The 17,118-nt window shown below is 42.9% G+C and overlaps 2 protein-coding genes and 1 long non-coding RNA gene across 4 annotated transcripts in view; all 3 read left to right on the top strand.

Moving 5' to 3' along the window:
- The window catches only part of LOC120048461 (rho guanine nucleotide exchange factor 2-like), a 45,734-nt gene extending 36,827 nt beyond the window's left edge, over positions 1 to 8,907 (top strand). For both annotated transcript variants that reach the window (XM_038994449.1, XM_038994448.1), the window contains 12 exons: positions 2,689 to 2,806; positions 2,993 to 3,241; positions 3,412 to 3,488; positions 3,735 to 3,907; positions 4,103 to 4,170; positions 4,340 to 4,531; positions 4,955 to 5,065; positions 5,187 to 5,245; positions 5,366 to 5,458; positions 5,588 to 5,974; positions 6,165 to 6,342; positions 7,352 to 8,907. In XM_038994449.1, coding sequence (XP_038850377.1) covers positions 2,689 to 2,806; positions 2,993 to 3,241; positions 3,412 to 3,488; positions 3,735 to 3,907; positions 4,103 to 4,170; positions 4,340 to 4,531; positions 4,955 to 5,065; positions 5,187 to 5,245; positions 5,366 to 5,458; positions 5,588 to 5,974; positions 6,165 to 6,342; positions 7,352 to 7,413 — 1,767 coding nt within the window. In that variant the 3' untranslated portion in view covers positions 7,414 to 8,907. The remainder of the gene's footprint in view (positions 1 to 2,688; positions 2,807 to 2,992; positions 3,242 to 3,411; positions 3,489 to 3,734; positions 3,908 to 4,102; positions 4,171 to 4,339; positions 4,532 to 4,954; positions 5,066 to 5,186; positions 5,246 to 5,365; positions 5,459 to 5,587; positions 5,975 to 6,164; positions 6,343 to 7,351) is intronic.
- A 3,510-nt stretch (positions 8,908 to 12,417) lies between these two features.
- Positions 12,418 to 14,872, top strand: LOC120047183 (annexin A2-like). Its single transcript, XM_038992714.1, has 7 exons — positions 12,418 to 12,481; positions 12,663 to 12,765; positions 12,944 to 13,038; positions 13,189 to 13,302; positions 14,001 to 14,091; positions 14,223 to 14,302; positions 14,759 to 14,872. Exons 1-7 carry the CDS (start codon positions 12,434 to 12,436, stop codon positions 14,870 to 14,872), a joined length of 645 nt encoding a protein of 214 aa, XP_038848642.1. The 5' UTR covers positions 12,418 to 12,433.
- Positions 14,873 to 15,150: 278 nt separating this feature from the next.
- LOC120047644 lies at positions 15,151 to 15,778 on the top strand. Its single transcript, XR_005476911.1, has 3 exons — positions 15,151 to 15,240; positions 15,376 to 15,434; positions 15,674 to 15,778. It is a non-coding gene; the product is annotated as an uncharacterized LOC120047644 (long non-coding RNA).
- The last annotated feature ends 1,340 nt before the right edge of the window (positions 15,779 to 17,118 follow it).

The raw sequence follows: 17,118 nt of genomic DNA, 5'->3' as shown, positions 1-17,118 counted from the left end.
AGCTCAGCAGTCCGTGTCAGGAGGTACCAGCTGAGGGGTGTCTCACATGCCTTAGCGAGGAGGAGTGCTGAACAGATAACACTGAATGGAAGAAACAACTATCACATTGTAGATGTTCTATTCAAAAAGAGTCAGGAACAAGTTATTTCTGCTTTATTACCTAACGAACACTAGTCACAAGGATGTGTTCTGGCCTCAAAACTTTCGTAAGTGTCCTAGCTTTGTGGTCCAATCACGCTCCTATGAAATGCCCAAAAATTAACATATCTTTACTGCCATCTATAGTACCAGTCAAAAGTATGAACACACCTACTCATTCAAGGGTTTTTCTTTATTTTTACTATTTTCTACATTGTAGAATAATAGTGAAGACATCAGTACTATGAAATAACACATATGGAATCATGTAGTAACCAAAAAAGTGTTTGGTTTTATATTTGAGATTCTTTAAAGTAGCCACCCTTTGCCTTACTGACAGCTTTGCACACTCTTGGCATTCTCTCAACCAGCTTCCCATGGAATGCTTTTCCAACAGTTTTGAAGGAGTTCCCACATATGCTGAGCACTTGTTGGCTGCTTTTCCTTCAATCTGCCGTCCAACTCATCCCAAACCATCTCAAGTGGGTTGAGTTGGGTGATTGTGGAGGCCAGGTCATCTGATGCAGCACTTCATCACTCTCCTTCTTGGTCAAATAGCCCTTACACAGCCTGGAGGTGTGTTGGGTCATTGTCCTGTTGAAAAACAAATGATAATCTCAGATGGGATGGCATATCGCTGCAGAATGCTGTGGTAGCCATACTGGTTAAGTGTGCCTTGAATTATTTAAAAAATCACAGACAGTGTCACTAGTAAAGCACCATCACACCATCTCTATGCTTCACGGAGGGAACCACACATGCAGAGATCATCCGTTCACCTACTCTGCGTTTCACAAAGACACGGCGATTGGAACCACAAATCTCAAATTTGGACTCATCAGACAAAAGGACAGATTTCCTCCGGTCTAATGTCCATTGCTTGTGTTTCTTGGCCCAGGCAAGTCTCTTCTTCTTATTGGTGTCCTTTAGTAGTGGTTTCTTTGCAGGAATTCAACCATGAAGGCCTGATTCACACAGTCTCCTCTGAACAGTTGATGTTGAGATGTGTCTGTTACTTGAACTCTGTGAAGCATTTATTTGGGCTGCAATTTCTGAGGCTGGTAACTCTAATGAACTTATCCTCTGCAGCAGAGGTAACTCTGGGTCTTCCTTTCCTGTGGCGGTCCTCAAGAGAGCCAGTTTCATCATTGCGCTTGATGGTTTTTGCGACTGCACTTGAAGAAACTTTCAAAGTTCTTGAGATTTTCAAGATGACTGACCATAATATGGACTTGGTCTTTTACCATATAGGCTGTCTTCTGTATAACCTTGTCACAACACAACTGATTGGCTCAAACATGTTAAGAAGGAAAGAAATTCCACAAATTAACTTTTAACAAAGCACAACTTTTAATTGAAATACATTCCAGGAGACTACCTCATGAAGCTGGTTGAGACAATGCCAAGAGTGTACAAAGCTGTCAGTAAGGCAAAGGGTGGCTACTTTGAAGAATCTCAAATATAAAACATTTGTTTAACACTTTTTTGGTTACTACATGATTCCATATGTGGTATTTCAGTTTTTATGCCTTCACTATTATTCTACAATGTGGAAAATAGTAAAAATAAAGAAAAACCCTTGATTGAATAGGTGTGTCCAAACTTTTGACTGCTCCTGTATATTAGCTAAAATGGGATTTCTCCTGGGCTTCAGCCCCCATAGATGGATCTATGCCTTTATTTTACTTTACCAATTCAAATTAGTAGTGTTATTACATATTATGTCTAAGTGGTAATTATAGTATATTATAAAACTGGGTAGTTTGTCCTAGATGCTGATTGGCTGAAACAGCATCAGTACATATAACACGGGTATGGCGCACAAATACTTGTTTAATGTCCTATTTATGGGGCAGCAGGTAGCCTAATGGTTAGAGCGTTGGACTAGTAACCGAAAGGTTGCAAGATCAAATCCCCGAGCTGATAAGGTGAAGATCTGAAGATCTAACCCACTGTTCTTAGGCCTTGTTGAAAATAAGGCCTTATTGAAAATAAGGCCTTAGGCCTTATTGAAAATAAGAATTTGTTCTTAACTGACTTGCCTAGTTATATAAAGGTTAAAAAAAATGTATGTTTGTAACCAGTTTATTATATCAATAAGGCACCTCGGCGGTTTGTGGTATATGGCCATTATATCACGGCTAAGGGCTGTATCCAGGCACTCCGTTTCGCGTTGTGTATAAGAACAGCCCTTAAGAAAAGGGCCGGGGAAGTGTGGTATATGACCAATATAGCACTGCTAAGGGCTGTTCTTAAGTTGCGGAGTGCCTGGACACAGCCCTTAGCCGTGCTATATTGGCCATATATCGCAAACCCCTGAGGTGCCTTATTGCTATTATAAACTGTTTACCAACGTAATTAGAGCAGTACAAATACATGTTTTGTCATACCCGTGGTACAGTATACTGTCTGATATACCACGGCTGTCAGCCAATCAGCTTTCAGGGATCGAACCACACAGTTTATAATGGCCAATATACCACACCTCCTCGGGCCGTATTGCTTAAATATATAATAAGTGGTATTAAATCTCATCCATCCCATAATCAGAGGGTAAGCCGGGGGCCCCTGCTGCGTCGCCATGGCATCCAGGAGTGCATCCTGCTGGTGACTCAACGCATCACCAAATACCCTGTCCTCATCCAGCGCATCCTGGACAACACCAAGGGTAAGACCTGACACCAGAACAGCTATAGCAGCTTAGTAAGCAGTCTCACACAGCATATAAACTGAACACAGAACAGCCACTACAGCTCAGGGGGTAGACAAAAACATATAAGAACTGAATAATCACTACACTACATACACGGCAGTAGAATAACCCCCCCCCCCCCCCCCCCCCCCCCCCCAACAGGCAGTGAAGAGGAGGCCCAGTCCTTAGCCCAGTCCCTGTCCCTGATCCGGGACTTGTTGAGCTCTGTGGACCAGCAGGTGGCAGAGCTGGAGCGGACCCAGAGGCTTCAGGAGATCAGGGCTAGATTGGACCCCCGGGCCCAGGCAGAGGTCAGGGGAGGAGGGGTGTTCAGGGGAGGGGAGCTGCTCCGCAGGACGCTCCTCCACGAGGGAACGCTGCTGTGGAAGACGCAAGGATCCAGACTCAAAGGTAGGGAGGGAGTGTGTGTGTATCTGAGAGAGAGAGATAAAGGGGTCTGATTGTTCGTGTATCTTTGAGTGTGAGTGTGTATAACACATTTATTACCAAATAAGTGTGGAGAAACAAGGTTGCACACTCTATGTATCTTTAACAATGTTCCACTCTGTGTGTCTATGTAGACGTGCAGGTCCTGCTGATGACAGACATCCTGGTGTTCATGCAGGAGAAGGACCAGAAGTATTTATTCCCCTGCATAGTAAGTCTGCCCCTCCTTTCCACCCATCTGATTCATCCTCCTCTCTACTCATCTCTTCTGCGTTCTGACTTTTGTCCAGCAGGTCCTCCATTGCCTCTGTCTTTGCCTTTCCACACATCTAACTTTATTTAGTCTAAGCGTTAAATCACAGAGCTAACCCCTCCCCCCTTTCGGTCTCTCTCTCTCTCTCTCTCTCTCTCTCTCTCTCTCTCTCTCTCTCTCTCTCTCTCTCTCTCTCTTTTTTAGGACAAGCCTGCAGTGTTGTCTCTGAAGAACCTGATCGTGAGGGACATAGCCAATCAGGAGCGAGGGATGTTCCTGATCAGTGACTCAACCCCCCCAGAGATGTACGAGCTGCACGGCGCCTCACGAGACGACAGGAACAACTGGATGAGACTCATACAGCAGACAGTCAGCAGGTCAGCTACTGTAATACACACAAACACACACCTACTCAACTCATTCAGAGCATTGCCGATTTCAATTTTGAGAATTCTCTATTATCCTTATTGGAATCCTAGTGGTCCTTCCTTATGCTCCGGCATTATCCTTATTTCGACCATACCTCACCTTCTCCTCTCTCTCTCTCTCTCTCTCTCCCTCCCTCCCTCCAGCTGTCCGTCCAGAGAGGACTTCCCCCTGATAGAGACAGAGGACAAGGCCTTACTGCGCCGACTCAGAGGTACAACCTCTTCTCCTCTCCTCACACTCCTCCACCCGTCTCTTTCTATCTCATTCCTGTGCTACACTTGTCTATTTATTTTCCCTTAATAGACAACATCTGCATCGTTCTGAATATTCAGTCGTTTTAGACCTGAAGATGCATCTTACTGACTCGGATGTGTTTCTAGCTGACATCCAGCAGAAGGACAGAGAGGTGCTGGAGCTCCTCCAGGAGAGAGTGACTCTGTTCTCTGACCTGGCTGAGGTCACTGGTGGGGGTCAGGAGGTCACACCCCCCACCAACTCTAGGAACATCTTCCGGGCCGACACCCCCTACGCACCCCAGGCGGAATACCTACTCACCGACGCCATCTCAGAGGGTAAGAGAATGTAGAATTTACCTTCATTCTAATACCTGATCTATGGTCAGTTTGACTTTTCACCACCTAATAGTGAGGTGAGAGGCTGGTGTAGGGTTGGGTCATCCTAGGTCAGTGCCATAGAGGGTAAGGTGAGTGTTAATGCCGTCTTACAGAGAGGCAGGTATTAAATGAGGCCTAACCCAGAGCTTAACACTGCAGATAGAGAGGTTTAATTAAATAATGAGCACCCTATAAGAGTATGAGTATCAGCTAGTCATAACCTCTCAGGAGTCAATCTGAGATCACCAATGAAACCTCCGTTATTAACCCCTGGGTGTAGTGTTATTCAGTGACTAGGACGATGTAACATTGTGTTATTAACGTTGCTATGCCTCTTTTTCTTTTAGTTTTTAATTCCCTCTCCTTCTGCCCTTTCATCAGTTGACAGGCTGAGTGAGTTGCTGCTGGGCTCCAACATAGAGCTTCCCAAGTCCAACGGTAGCACCAACGGTACCAATGGTGACCAGAACAACAAAGGGGCGCCAGTGAGCAGTGAGTGCTTTCGCTTTGTCTTTTACCCCTGGGAGATGGTGGAGTGTGGTCTCTACAGTGTTTCAGCTCTCACTTACCAATCAGCTCACTTTCTCTCTCCTTCTGTCCCACCCATTTACAGATGGAGATTCGATCTCAGTCAACAGGACTCATGAAATCAAAGGAAGTCCAGCGTCCAAGGTGAGAGAGGATGACTGTGCCTTAGGGTTGGATAACATATACATAAGCCACAACTGTGACTGTAGTACATAATCAGTTTATAATGACTTTATGTTTTGTGGGTGTTTTTTATCCTCTCAGGACAGAAATGGTAACCAGCTACAGGACAGACCCCTAAATGAGGAGGTGTGTCAGAGGCTTGTGAACCTCGGTGCTCATCTCCACTCTCTACAGGTGAGGCTGAATAACACACTGGAATCCATTTGAGGCATTTTGTATTGCATCTGTGGTCCTTCCCTACACCCCAGCTCCAACCTAGATTCAAAACTCACTCTCCCCTTCCTCTCTCCCTCCCTCTCCCAGGCCGCCGTCATTCACCAAGACTCTGTCCTCGAGCTCCGCCTCCATGAGGGCACAGGCCCTGCCTCCTCAGGTTCCCCCACTCCCACCCCCACTCCTCCAAACTCCTTCCCCAGGCTGTGCCGTTCCATGTCACGTGACACAGGTCTGGATGCGGGCACGGTGGCAGCCATGGCGGAGATGGCCATGCTCCAGAAGCAGCATGATCTGCTGCAGGAGGAGGTGGTGAGGCTGCGCCCCCTGGAGGCCAAGCTAAGGGAGAGCGAGAGGGCCCGGGCTCAGCTGGAGCAGCAGATCAGGGACAATAAAGGCAGGAGGGGCAGGAGGGGCAGGAGAGGCAGCAGAGGCAGCAACGAAGACATTGTGGTGGATGTTACAGCCTTAGAGCAGGTGAGCAAAGTAACATCTGGCAGAGGTGTGTGAATGTCAAGTGTGGGAGTTTGGGGTCAAGTGTGTTTGGGTTTAGGTAGACTTACAGTCCTCACCCCAACTGGCTGAATCACTAAGCCATTCAGGAAGTACTAGTGGTTGATCTGCAGGTGAGCTCAAACAGGATATGATGACTTTTCTCCTTTACTAGGCTCCCGCTAAAAGGAGAGGAAGTGGTGATGGCGAGCCCAGCCCTGTCGCCCCATTGGCCTGTCAAGAACCAGTGGACCAATTGGACGGCGTACAGGAAGGCAGTGAGGAGGAAGAGGAGGAGTCAGAGGAAGAGGCGGATGTAGTGAAGGTTTCACCACGCTCCGACAGTCCAAGAGGTGAGTAATTGACCCACAGTGTGCATCTTTCCTGTATTGAGTGTAATTGGAATATCTAAGGGAAAGCAGTAATGCAGGCACTAGGGATGGAGGTGTGAGCATGTGGGTCTGGGCAGATGAGATGTAGTCGTTGTTTGTGTGTGTCTGTTTGTGTACGTCTGTAAATTGTTGTTTATATGTATACGTTTGTATGTGGAGTAAAAAACTAAAATAGAAGGAATATCTAGGGCCACTAAAGTATTAGTCATTGGTAGGGTGTAATCAGTGAGATAGAGGTGGTTGACTCGATAACTTTGGGATTGGCCAAATCAATGGAATCCCCCAAAAATCCCTATGGTGTCCATTTCTGACCTTTAACCATATCACACCTAGTTGAATTAGTCACACACACACACTTTTTATGTTCTTTCAGCCCTGCCATATTTCTCTACCTCTGCATGTTGAAGGTGTGTCGCCACGTCATATCTCTAGCTATCTGTTTGGCACCGATTTCTCAGCTGTTTCTAGAGTAGACAGAGTTTTGTGCACCATGTCCTGCCCTCCCTCTATCTCTCTGCCCTCTCTTAATGGCTGCTTGTTGATAGTCAATAATAGCGCTCTGTCCTCTCCACTCTTTACTTTTCCACACTTTTCATACATTTTCATTCAACTTTGATCATACGGTATATGGTAGGTTTAGAGGCGACATTTAGAGTATTGAGAGACAGTCACTGTTTTTTATGCCCTTCTTACTCAATCAATGCACCTCTCCCCATTCGTTCTTTCTGTGTGAATAAAGGGTGGATACCTCTGACAATATTTAACTCCCTCTGTCCACAGTCCTTATTGTATCAGTCAATGTCTGGTAACTCAGTGTACATAACAGTACTCCTCCAGTCGCATCTTGATTGGAACCTCTATTTACATTACTGAGCAAGCTAGTCTTGTTTGGATCAACACGTTATTCAAACGTTATTAAACGTATTAATAACACATTTATTCATATGAATAACCTCAATGACCTCCTCAGATCTCCAGGATATCCCGGAGGAGAGCGAGTGCGGACCGGAAGCGCAGGAATCCAAAGGCTGATTCCGAGACTGTTCCGAGTTAACATTGACCTCAAACTGGATACGCAAACCAGAAAACAGAACTTGAGAGCTGGACCAACATATTCTCAACCTTCAACCAACCAGACCTGATAGAACTTATCTTCAGTGATTCCATATATTCGTCTTTCTTTGGCATAGAAAGCCTACCCAGGAATTGTGTATTGTATCATGGTATATGTTAGTTCGGAGATGTTATATGTTTTTCTAATGTTATGTTAAAAGCTTCATCCTCGGGATTGAATCCCGTTTTCCAATCCCACACTTCGTTTCTTCTTTCCCTTTTCAAAACAAGGATGACTAATAAGAGAGAGGGATTAGGGGTGAAGAGGAGGATCCGGTTCGTAACAACAATGGAATTCTAATGGTGGACTGTTGATCTATAGGTGTCTGCTGATACCAGTAGGAACTATTCTGTACTGTAACTGCCTGTCATTGTTGTACATTTAATGTCACCTCTCTACAGACCTGGTTTGTCTGTGGTGGTGGAGCTGACTGATTGAAACTGAACTTAGACCAGTAAAGGAGGGCGGGACAGGAAAAGGGGGAGGACAGGACAGAAAAGGAGGATATATATATATGTATATATATATACCTGCAAGGATATATATATATGTATACTTTATATAGTTGTTTAAAAAAATGTGTGGGTATTAATCAACTCTCACCCCCACCCCCATTCCTTCTTGAACACAAACACTTGAAAACTCTTGTGCTTTTCATAAACCAAATTGTTTCTTTTTTCTAGGAAGACAACAGTAGTGAGCCACCATGAGGGGTTTTATACGGAATATTTTATAAAAATGGGGAGGGGGGGGGTTTGCAATGAACTGTTCTGACTTTTGGACGATACACACAGAAGGACCATATTGAACCAACAAAACAGATTTGAATTAGGATAAAGAATTGCATCCTTAGAATAAGGATTGACTAATCTGACTGACTGTACCTGGAATATTTTGACCTCATATCTAATCTACAGTTGTATGTTTCATACACAAACTACTAAAACGTGGTTTACACTACACTCAATCGTGAGTTCAGATTTGCCGGTGGAATTGACTTTGATCGTCTCTAATGTATTTCACCCTTATGGTTTTTAGGATGATAAACTGTTGCTACCAGCCAACTCCACCAGCAACACTGACACCAACCTCCTTTAACAAAAAGTCAACATTTTTCGAACTGTTTTTGAGCTCACCCCTTGACCATGAAGCGACTATTATGTACGAATAGAAATGATTTGACTGGATTCAAAAGGTGTTTCCTTGTTTGAAATACATTTTTTTTAAAACATGTTTTTTTCTTTATATGCTACATATATTCTATAGGAAGTATTTGTATAAATATTTGATCTGTTCTGAAAAAAGAAAATGACTTTTAACGTTAATGTTGTAATTTTGTCTTTTTATAATTTTTATTTCAGTTACAATTATTGTTCATTTTGTGTGCTGTTTATAAATCTTACAGAAATCTAGAGTGGCTTGGAAGTTGTTATTGGCGCGTGTGTGTTGGGAGGGGGTCGCCCTCTGACAGGTGTGCAACATTCTGTGTGTGTGTGACAGTGTGTCTGATATCCAACTTTCCACATGAAAGTACTGGATACACAAGTGATTTTATTATAGCTCCATCTATCTTACCATGTATTGGTTTTACTCCAGGTTTTATCCATTTCCTATCAGATTGGTGAACTGAACTAACGGCCAGGTAGGCTTATTGCACTTATGAAAAAAACACAGGAATTTCACATGTGAACACGTGAAGTGTTCCAAAAACACATGCTTTCATGTGATCTTATGTAAAGTTAATGTGATAACACATGACATGTGAAAACGTGATCCCATGTGAAGTGTTCCAAAAACACATTTTGACATTTGAAATGTAATGTGAAATCATGTGATTTTCCACATGTGAAATGTAAGGGAGTCCATGGCCAGGAATTTCTACAACCAAGATAGCCTACCTGTCAATAGAGACACGCCCATGCTTATAAAATGAATGAGTGAGTGCTTCAAGTCCACCATAGCCATATCTCATCTGTTGCGCTGCAGCTACACCCGGTTGTCTTGGAAATAGACGAAAACATCAAGTAATTTCAGAGACCTCTACTGTCAAGCAGATACGAAACGGGACTATCAGGTGCGTTTCATTTCATTATGCTGTACAATGACATAAATTGTTGGAGACATATTTTGAACAATATATAATCTTTGATTTATGAAGTTCATAATTGTATGATTTATTTTTGTAAACGATATGGTGATAAGCGACAGAAAAAACGTTTGGTTTCCCTGCGTTTTTTAAAATACATTTGGTTTCCCTGCGTTTTTTCACATGGAGGAATTTCTAGATTGTTGGGCTAGACAGTTTGTTGTAGGCAACATCATGTAAGGCCTGGGTGTCGGAGTGTGGAGTCAACACGCAGGAAACAGCAGGTGCCAAATACAAAATGTTCTTTAATGAACACGGACCATCTAGTCCACCCTATTAACACACTGGGTGTACTATCTAACCAACCCCAGACATGGGGAAAAGGAACACAGTCCAGAAAACACGTAGCACACAATCAACACCACTACTTACAAGCAAACAATCCCGCACAAAGAAACGTGCGGGCCGGCTGACTAATAAGCCCAACTAATTAACCCTAATACACCACAGGTGAACCCAATAACCACATAGGGAGGGGGAGAAAGGATCAGCGGCAGCTAATAGGCCGGTGACGACGACCGCCGAACGCCACCCGCACGGGAAGGAGAGCCTGCCTCGGTCGAAGTCGTGACACATCACCAGAGACGAGATGAATTTAGAGTCTGTAGAGTCAGGTCGGAGGACTATTTGCTTGCTCTGACCAGATGTTGAGTTTTGTGATATGCAATGCAAGCAGAAATGACACAACGCTGAAGTTTAATTTGTACGGAAGAGTATTAGGGCCAATGAAGAAAAAAAAGAGCAAGGGGTGGCGTTACTTGGATTATATATTTTTTTGCAAGCTAGTACTTTAAAAAAGTAGCAAAATATTTTAGAATAAAGTGGCAATATTTCTAGAATAAAGTGGCAATATTTCGAGAAGTGCGGCGGGTTGGGTGTGTATGCATGTAGGTGTGTGTGTGTGGTTAAAAGTAGGGGCAAAACAAACAAATGGCCATCAATTTAATGATATAATACACTCGTTCAAACAGGCGTCACTGTGCACTCACGTTTATCAATCTAATGATCTAATATCTCGCATGAACAAGAACGGGGGTTGAGTCCCTGTCAGTCTGCCCTCCGAATTCGCTACAACGTTCTGATGCGTAGCCTAGGGGAACGCCTTGCAAAAATCTGTGCATAATGGATACTATTAACTACTTTATCCATGATGCTTTACTAATAGTAGTATTTCCGCCTCGCAACTATACTTCTAACGATAGGCAAGTAGGCTACGATAACACACTCAATAAAACGAATTATCTTGGGATCCTGGGTAATATGCGTGTGTATGTGTCCAATGTCAAACTGCTCTCCAAATTCGCTACAACAACGCTGTTCTCAGCACACTAACCCTATAGCGGTCCATTAGATTGAGTACTTTAACCTGTAGGCTAATCTTACATTAAAGTGGGCAAGTGAAAGTAAATGATAGGCCTATCCAACCGCTGCGGGAGGAATGAACAATGAAGCGTGGGTTTTACGCAAATATCTGTGGGAGGAGGCAACTCAAGGACATCTCATGCATGCGCAAACCAGCTAATCCGAGGCGCTGTTTGAATATATTCATGGTTGATTCACCCTTTCTAGAAATAGTCATTGGTCTAAATATAGGCCTATTAGATACATTCTGATAGGCTATAAAGAAATAATCACTGATATGACATTACTTGATTGGTAGCCTAGCATAATATCTCCTTTCACTATCCATCTATCGGTGATGTTTTCAAGGATGGGAGGAATGAAGGATGCATATCCCAAAACAGGCACATCTCCGTTATAAACTATTTGTCTCAGCTATACTGCTAATTTAGGCTACCACCTGTTCACATAATAGAGGCTAGAGACTAGACCTGTTGACTGTTAGATTATAATAATGGAATGTAAAATTACTGTCGCAGACGGCGCTTTACCCAAACCTCTGCCCCGTTGCTATGCTATGTCCATGACAGGGGTTTGGCCTACTTATAATAATATGGTTATTATGTGCTAAAAGATAAAGGATTTCCTTGTTACTAAAGCCAATTCTAAAGTATCGTTTCACCAGGTCATCTAATTGCAGGCAAATCAATGGTGGCACCCACAGCAACAGGGAGTCAGGGAGACATGCAGTTAACCAAATTCCCTACTTTAATCTTGAAATATAACTGCAACTTTATTCTCACAATTTTGACTTTATTCTCAAAATTAAATTTCGATTTTATTCTCAAAAAGTTGCCACTTTATTCTCAAAATATTCCCACTTTAAAAAAATACTATAGTAAAAAATATAAATATACAAGTATCACCACTTCCCTTCACTTATCCCTAATACTCTTCTGTACATTTGCGACACTAGAGGGCAATGAAGTTAAAGTATTTTGGATGGACTTCACCGACCATTGTGGCCCTGTTCAAAAACGTTCTATTTCCTCTCTTCTTTCCTTGGGTAATCACTGATTGTTTGTGAATTGATACATGAAGACAATGATTCTATTGCATAAATATCTAATGTCTGTAGTTTGGGTACCTGATTTGGCAATGGTAAATGTATCAATGCAGAGTTGCACAATTGAACTGCGGGACAGTGGATGCGTATTGATACGTGAATTGGAATTATGGCATCATGGTATTTGGGAATTATCGTGAATAAATCCTTGCTAACAACCAATCAGCATCTAGGATTCAAACAATCCGTTTTATAATATATAATATTGCATTGAATATTTGAAATATTTGTATACATATTTTATCTATGTATATATATTAAATGTCAAATAACCCCAACACTAATTATGCCTAATCTCAATCGCAGTTACTCTGTCACTCCCATCATGGAAGCTCTGCAGAAGTCTATGCAAAATACCCCTCCCAAAGCCAGTGTAAGTGAACCTGCATCTCCATAGTCTGAAGAGACTTTCTCCACATCTCTTTCTTCTGGACTAAACTAAAAAGATAGAATGGCTAAACGCAACATGACGGAACCTAGACAGTAAATGTCAGTGATAGAGGTTTACTGTAGTGACTCAGTGACACCATCCCTCTTTCCCCTGTCTTGTCCAGTCTCATGTGATGTGGTGGGGTACACTGGGCACTGTGCGACCCTTCCCCAACTTCAACTCAGAGAAGGATGCGCGCGACATTCAAACTGCCTTGGAGAGCAAAGGTACTATTCAAGGATTTAATGTACGCTAATGAAGTAAATCAGTACCATAGCTCATTGAAAACAATTTGTTGCCTGAGAATTTCATCAATCTGATGGTGTGAATGTTTGAAGTAGCTAGTATCATACATACATATTGGATGAGGTATTAAAAATATGTGTGTGTGTTTGCGTGTATTAGACAGAGACATGAACACTCTGGTGAGAATCCTGACCAATCGAAACAATGCTCAGAGACAGAGCATCGCAGAGTCCTACCATAACCTCACACAGAAGGTAACTCTGTGGATCTGTCAGCCTACCACTTTGTGGATCTGTCAGCCTACCTATTGACTAATTTTACATCTATAAGAGAACTGTGGGAAGGGATGTGATATATGGCATTGGAACCCAGCCCAACTGTCTCTATCTACCCCTCCTCTGTAGGAGTTATGTCCTGCCCTGAAGAAAGCTCTGTCAGGTGGGCCGGAGCAACTCATGCTGGGGCTGATGATGACCCCCTCTCAGTTTGACGCCCATCGCCTCAGACAGACCATGGAGGTGAGAGCAAATCACCTGTTATTTCAATGATCATTGTAATAAGCATGTAATACATGTTAATTGTATTTTAGGTGTGTAATTACTGTATGTACTGTAATGTGGTTTGAATGAATGTGTGGGTCTTTGTGTATGGTGTGTGTGTGAATGAATCAGTGTTGTAGTACTCGAGCCCAGGACTCGGACTTGACTCAGACTCAAGTCACGATTTTCATGATTTGCCTCTCGACTTGGACTCGACCAGTGGTGGCTTTGTTGTCAGAAAATGTCTCTCTTTTTCATAATTTAACAACAGCAAACGTTAGATAGCTGTAGCCCGTGTGGCTCAGTTGGTAGAGCATGGCGCTTGCAACGCCAGGGTTGTGGGTTCGTTTCCCACGGGGGGCCAGTACAAAAAAAGTATGAATGTATGTACTTGTAAGTCGCTCTGGATAAGAGCGTCTGCTAAATGACTTAAATGTAAATGTAATGATCTATTTAGTCTTACAAATGTGAAACACTGTAATGATATTTAACTTTAAAAATGGTTTGAGAACTACATTTAGCACACCAAGGGACTCGTGACTCAACTCGTGACTCAAGTATAAAGTTCGACTCGGACTCGAACACTAGGGATTTGGGATTCCACTTGGACTCAACATTTAGTGACTTGGCTACATCACTGGAACAAATCACTTTAAATGTGTAATTGTTTGTTACAGGGTATTGGTACAGATGAAGAGAGTCTATTGGCTGTGTTGTGTACCAAATCACCACAGCAGCTTAAAGATGCCACTATTGCCTACAAACAGGGTGAGAATTACTGTCTGTGGGTAACACATACACTCTTGCAATATACACACACACACACACACACACACACACACACACACACACACACACACAGTGTGCCCTACTGTAGTCTTATTCTGCTTTGTTTACAGAGTTTGGACGTTACTTGGAGAATGATCTTATCAGTGAGACTAGTAAAGACTTCACTAAGCTGGTACTGGCCATACTCAAGGTACTGCCACTCTTCTTTTAGCAGATTCTCGTTCTGGTCTGAGACTTGATGTCTCAATATTGCAATCTACGTGTAGTTCACTAAGAAAAAAAAAGATGCTATCTAGAACCTAAATGGGTTCTTCGGCTGTCCCCATAGGAGAACCGTTTGAAGAACCCTTTTTGGTTCCATGTAGAACACTTTCGGTTCCAGGTAGAACCCTTTCCACAGAGGGTTTTACATGGAACGCATAAAGGGTTCTACCTGGAACCAAAAGGCTTCTCCTTTAGAGACAGCTGAAGAACCCCTTTGGAACCCTTTTTTCTAAGAGTGAATGCTATATACGCATAGTAAGTTAGAGTGCCTTGTCAAGTTTTCACCCCTTTGCACAGAATAAGCTGTATAGATCAGTCAGAGAAAAATAATGTCCTAATTTGAACTAAGTGAAAGGTGCCATTTGTGCTTTAATACCAACAGAAGGAGGAGCTGAATTCAAAGGAGATGGTTGATGATCAGCTCATTGACCAGGATGTTAAGGTGAGTGTTCTTCCTCAAAGCCCAAAATTACCTCCAGAAAGTTCCTTCAATTAAGCAGTACACTTGATGTGTGTGTGTGTGTGTGTGTGTGTGTGTGTGTGTGTGTGTGTGTGTGTGTGTGTGTGTGTGTGTGTAGGCACTGAATGATAATGTGAATGGTAAGAAAAAGGACCCAGCCCCCTGGATTCAGGTGTTAACCACGAGAGACTCAAACCATCTCAACAGAGGTAACAAACAAATTTCTCTTTCATCCATTCGCTGTCTCTTCCTAGCCCTGGTATGGCTGTAGCCTCCATTACCCCTCTTCCCCTCTCTCTATCTCTCAGTGCTATCCAGGTTGGAAGATCTGAGAGGGGAGACTGTGGATAAAACAGTACAGAGTCACTTCTCTGGGGACCTGAGGCTTGGCTTCCGCACTCTGGGTAAGACAGCCTTGTTCAATTGCTTTGTGCAAGACTAACTATCAACTTCTTCAAATGCTCAAATGTGTGTTTGTGTGTGTTTGAAAGTATGACAAACATGAATTAACAGTATGTATTGATTCTTTCCATCTGTAGTTGGCTCCATCCGAAGTATTCCTTTGTTCCTGGCCCAGCGTCTACACAGCAACATTAAGGTGAGTTTCATGTCATATGATGGTCTACTCCACATTCTGTTACAGTGACTCTACTCCAGACTCACACTGGCTACAAGACTATTATTGTTGTGCTGTGAGGTGTAGTCGGCAAGTGTAGTGGACATTGCGAACTCGTAAGATTATCGATTTCTGTGCCTTTGTGTCAGGTCTTGAGGCAGAGTCTTCTGTAAGCCAGGTTCATTCAAATTGTCTATGTTTATTGTGTATGTGTCCTGCAGAAAGGCAGTTTGGTGCAGGGGATTCTTATCAGCCACAGTGAAGAGGACCTCCTCTGTGTGAGAATCGAGTATCGCAGACTGACCAACACTTCACTCTACTCTACATTGCAGGTGAAGACATAGGCACGCGCACCAATACATTGAATAGTCATTCTGAAAGGTTTGTTGTTTGTAACTCTGACATAAATACATCCCTCTCTCTCACACCCACAGAAAGAATACAAAGGAGAGATGCAGCAGGCTCTCCTAGCCTTGTGTCGATCTGAAGACCTGTAAAGGAAGAATACCTTTTAACCTACACACAGTACATATTATTTCCATTGTTGTAGCCTAAGAACTGGTATTATGTCACTCCATTAAACAATTTACACATCTTTGATATTTCAGCACATTTTGCCATAATTTTACCAAGTCTATATCACCCATAGTGCTAACCATTATGAAGGGGTCATTTGCCTTATAGTAACCGAATTTCAAACATCTCACACTTTGTTTCTACTTCTATGAATATCATCCAGTGTGTGTGAAGGTTGGTGGGGAACAGGGCCCAGGTGCTTCACATTCTAAGTATCTCTCTCCCTCTGTTCGTCCTAATCCCAGGTCAATGTCAGCCAGGAAGTATTAATATCCCTCAAGCATCTCATAGCTAGCATCTCAGACTCCCCTCATCCCCTCCCCACCATTACCCACCCTCCCACCATGACCATGGACTGGCTGGGCCTATGGATTGTCAATCAGTAAAAATAGAAGCGCTTTCATCCTATGGCAATGTTTCCCCTATCATTATATAGACAAGGCACCGTGTCCCCAAATTATGTTGTTGCCACTCCGAAGCTCCACAAGAGGTGGCACCTGATTCAATCAGTTTTCATCAAATGTGATGTTGGCAGCCTTGGATGTTTATATGAGTCGAGACAAAGAGTTTGGATCCTATGATGGGACGCATCAAAAACCACATGTAACTGTTCCTTAATAATGCAACTTTGAACTTGTACAAAGTTGAAAACGATAAATAATAAAAGTTAGTTTTAAACATAAAAGGTTTGACTGCTGACTGGATCATGAAAAGATACCCTGGTTTGTTTCACGTGATGGGTCCCAGGCAAATTCCAAAAGCTTAGTTGGGGTCATGTCATTAAAAAGTTGGTGAACCACTGGCTAATTTCTTGCATATGTGTGCCATGTCCAGCTATTGAAAAGTGACACCCTGATAGTGAATGACTGGCTTTCAGGATTACAGCTTTGTCAACCAACAGTAAATTGTCTCCCTTCTCCACGTTGAATGAGCTCACCTTTGAGACCATGTACATTCTATATAAGGGACTGTTCTTCTGCTTCCGCCATTTGATTCTTGTCCATTTTTTTGGTCTCACCTTCCTCCACATGTCTTATCTGTATTCCTCCGACTGATTTACAACTTACAATGACTGTGGTTTCTAAACTGG

The sequence above is a fragment of the Salvelinus namaycush genome, chromosome 5 (assembly GCF_016432855.1).
Source record: "Salvelinus namaycush isolate Seneca chromosome 5, SaNama_1.0, whole genome shotgun sequence".
Classification (NCBI taxonomy): domain Eukaryota; kingdom Metazoa; phylum Chordata; class Actinopteri; order Salmoniformes; family Salmonidae; genus Salvelinus; species Salvelinus namaycush.
This window is presented reverse-complemented; position numbering and strand designations above follow the sequence as displayed.

Coding starts and splice junctions, on each gene's coding strand:
- LOC120047183 (XM_038992714.1), top strand. CDS start 12,434: ATGGAAGCTCTGCAGAAGTCTATGCAAAATACCCCTCCCAAAGCCAGT. Junction 12,482..12,662: donor ATACCCCTCCCAAAGCCAGT/GTAAGTGAACCT, acceptor TGTCTTGTCCAG/TCTCATGTGATGTGGTGGGG. Junction 14,303..14,758: donor TGGTACTGGCCATACTCAAG/GTACTGCCACTC, acceptor TAATACCAACAG/AAGGAGGAGCTGAATTCAAA.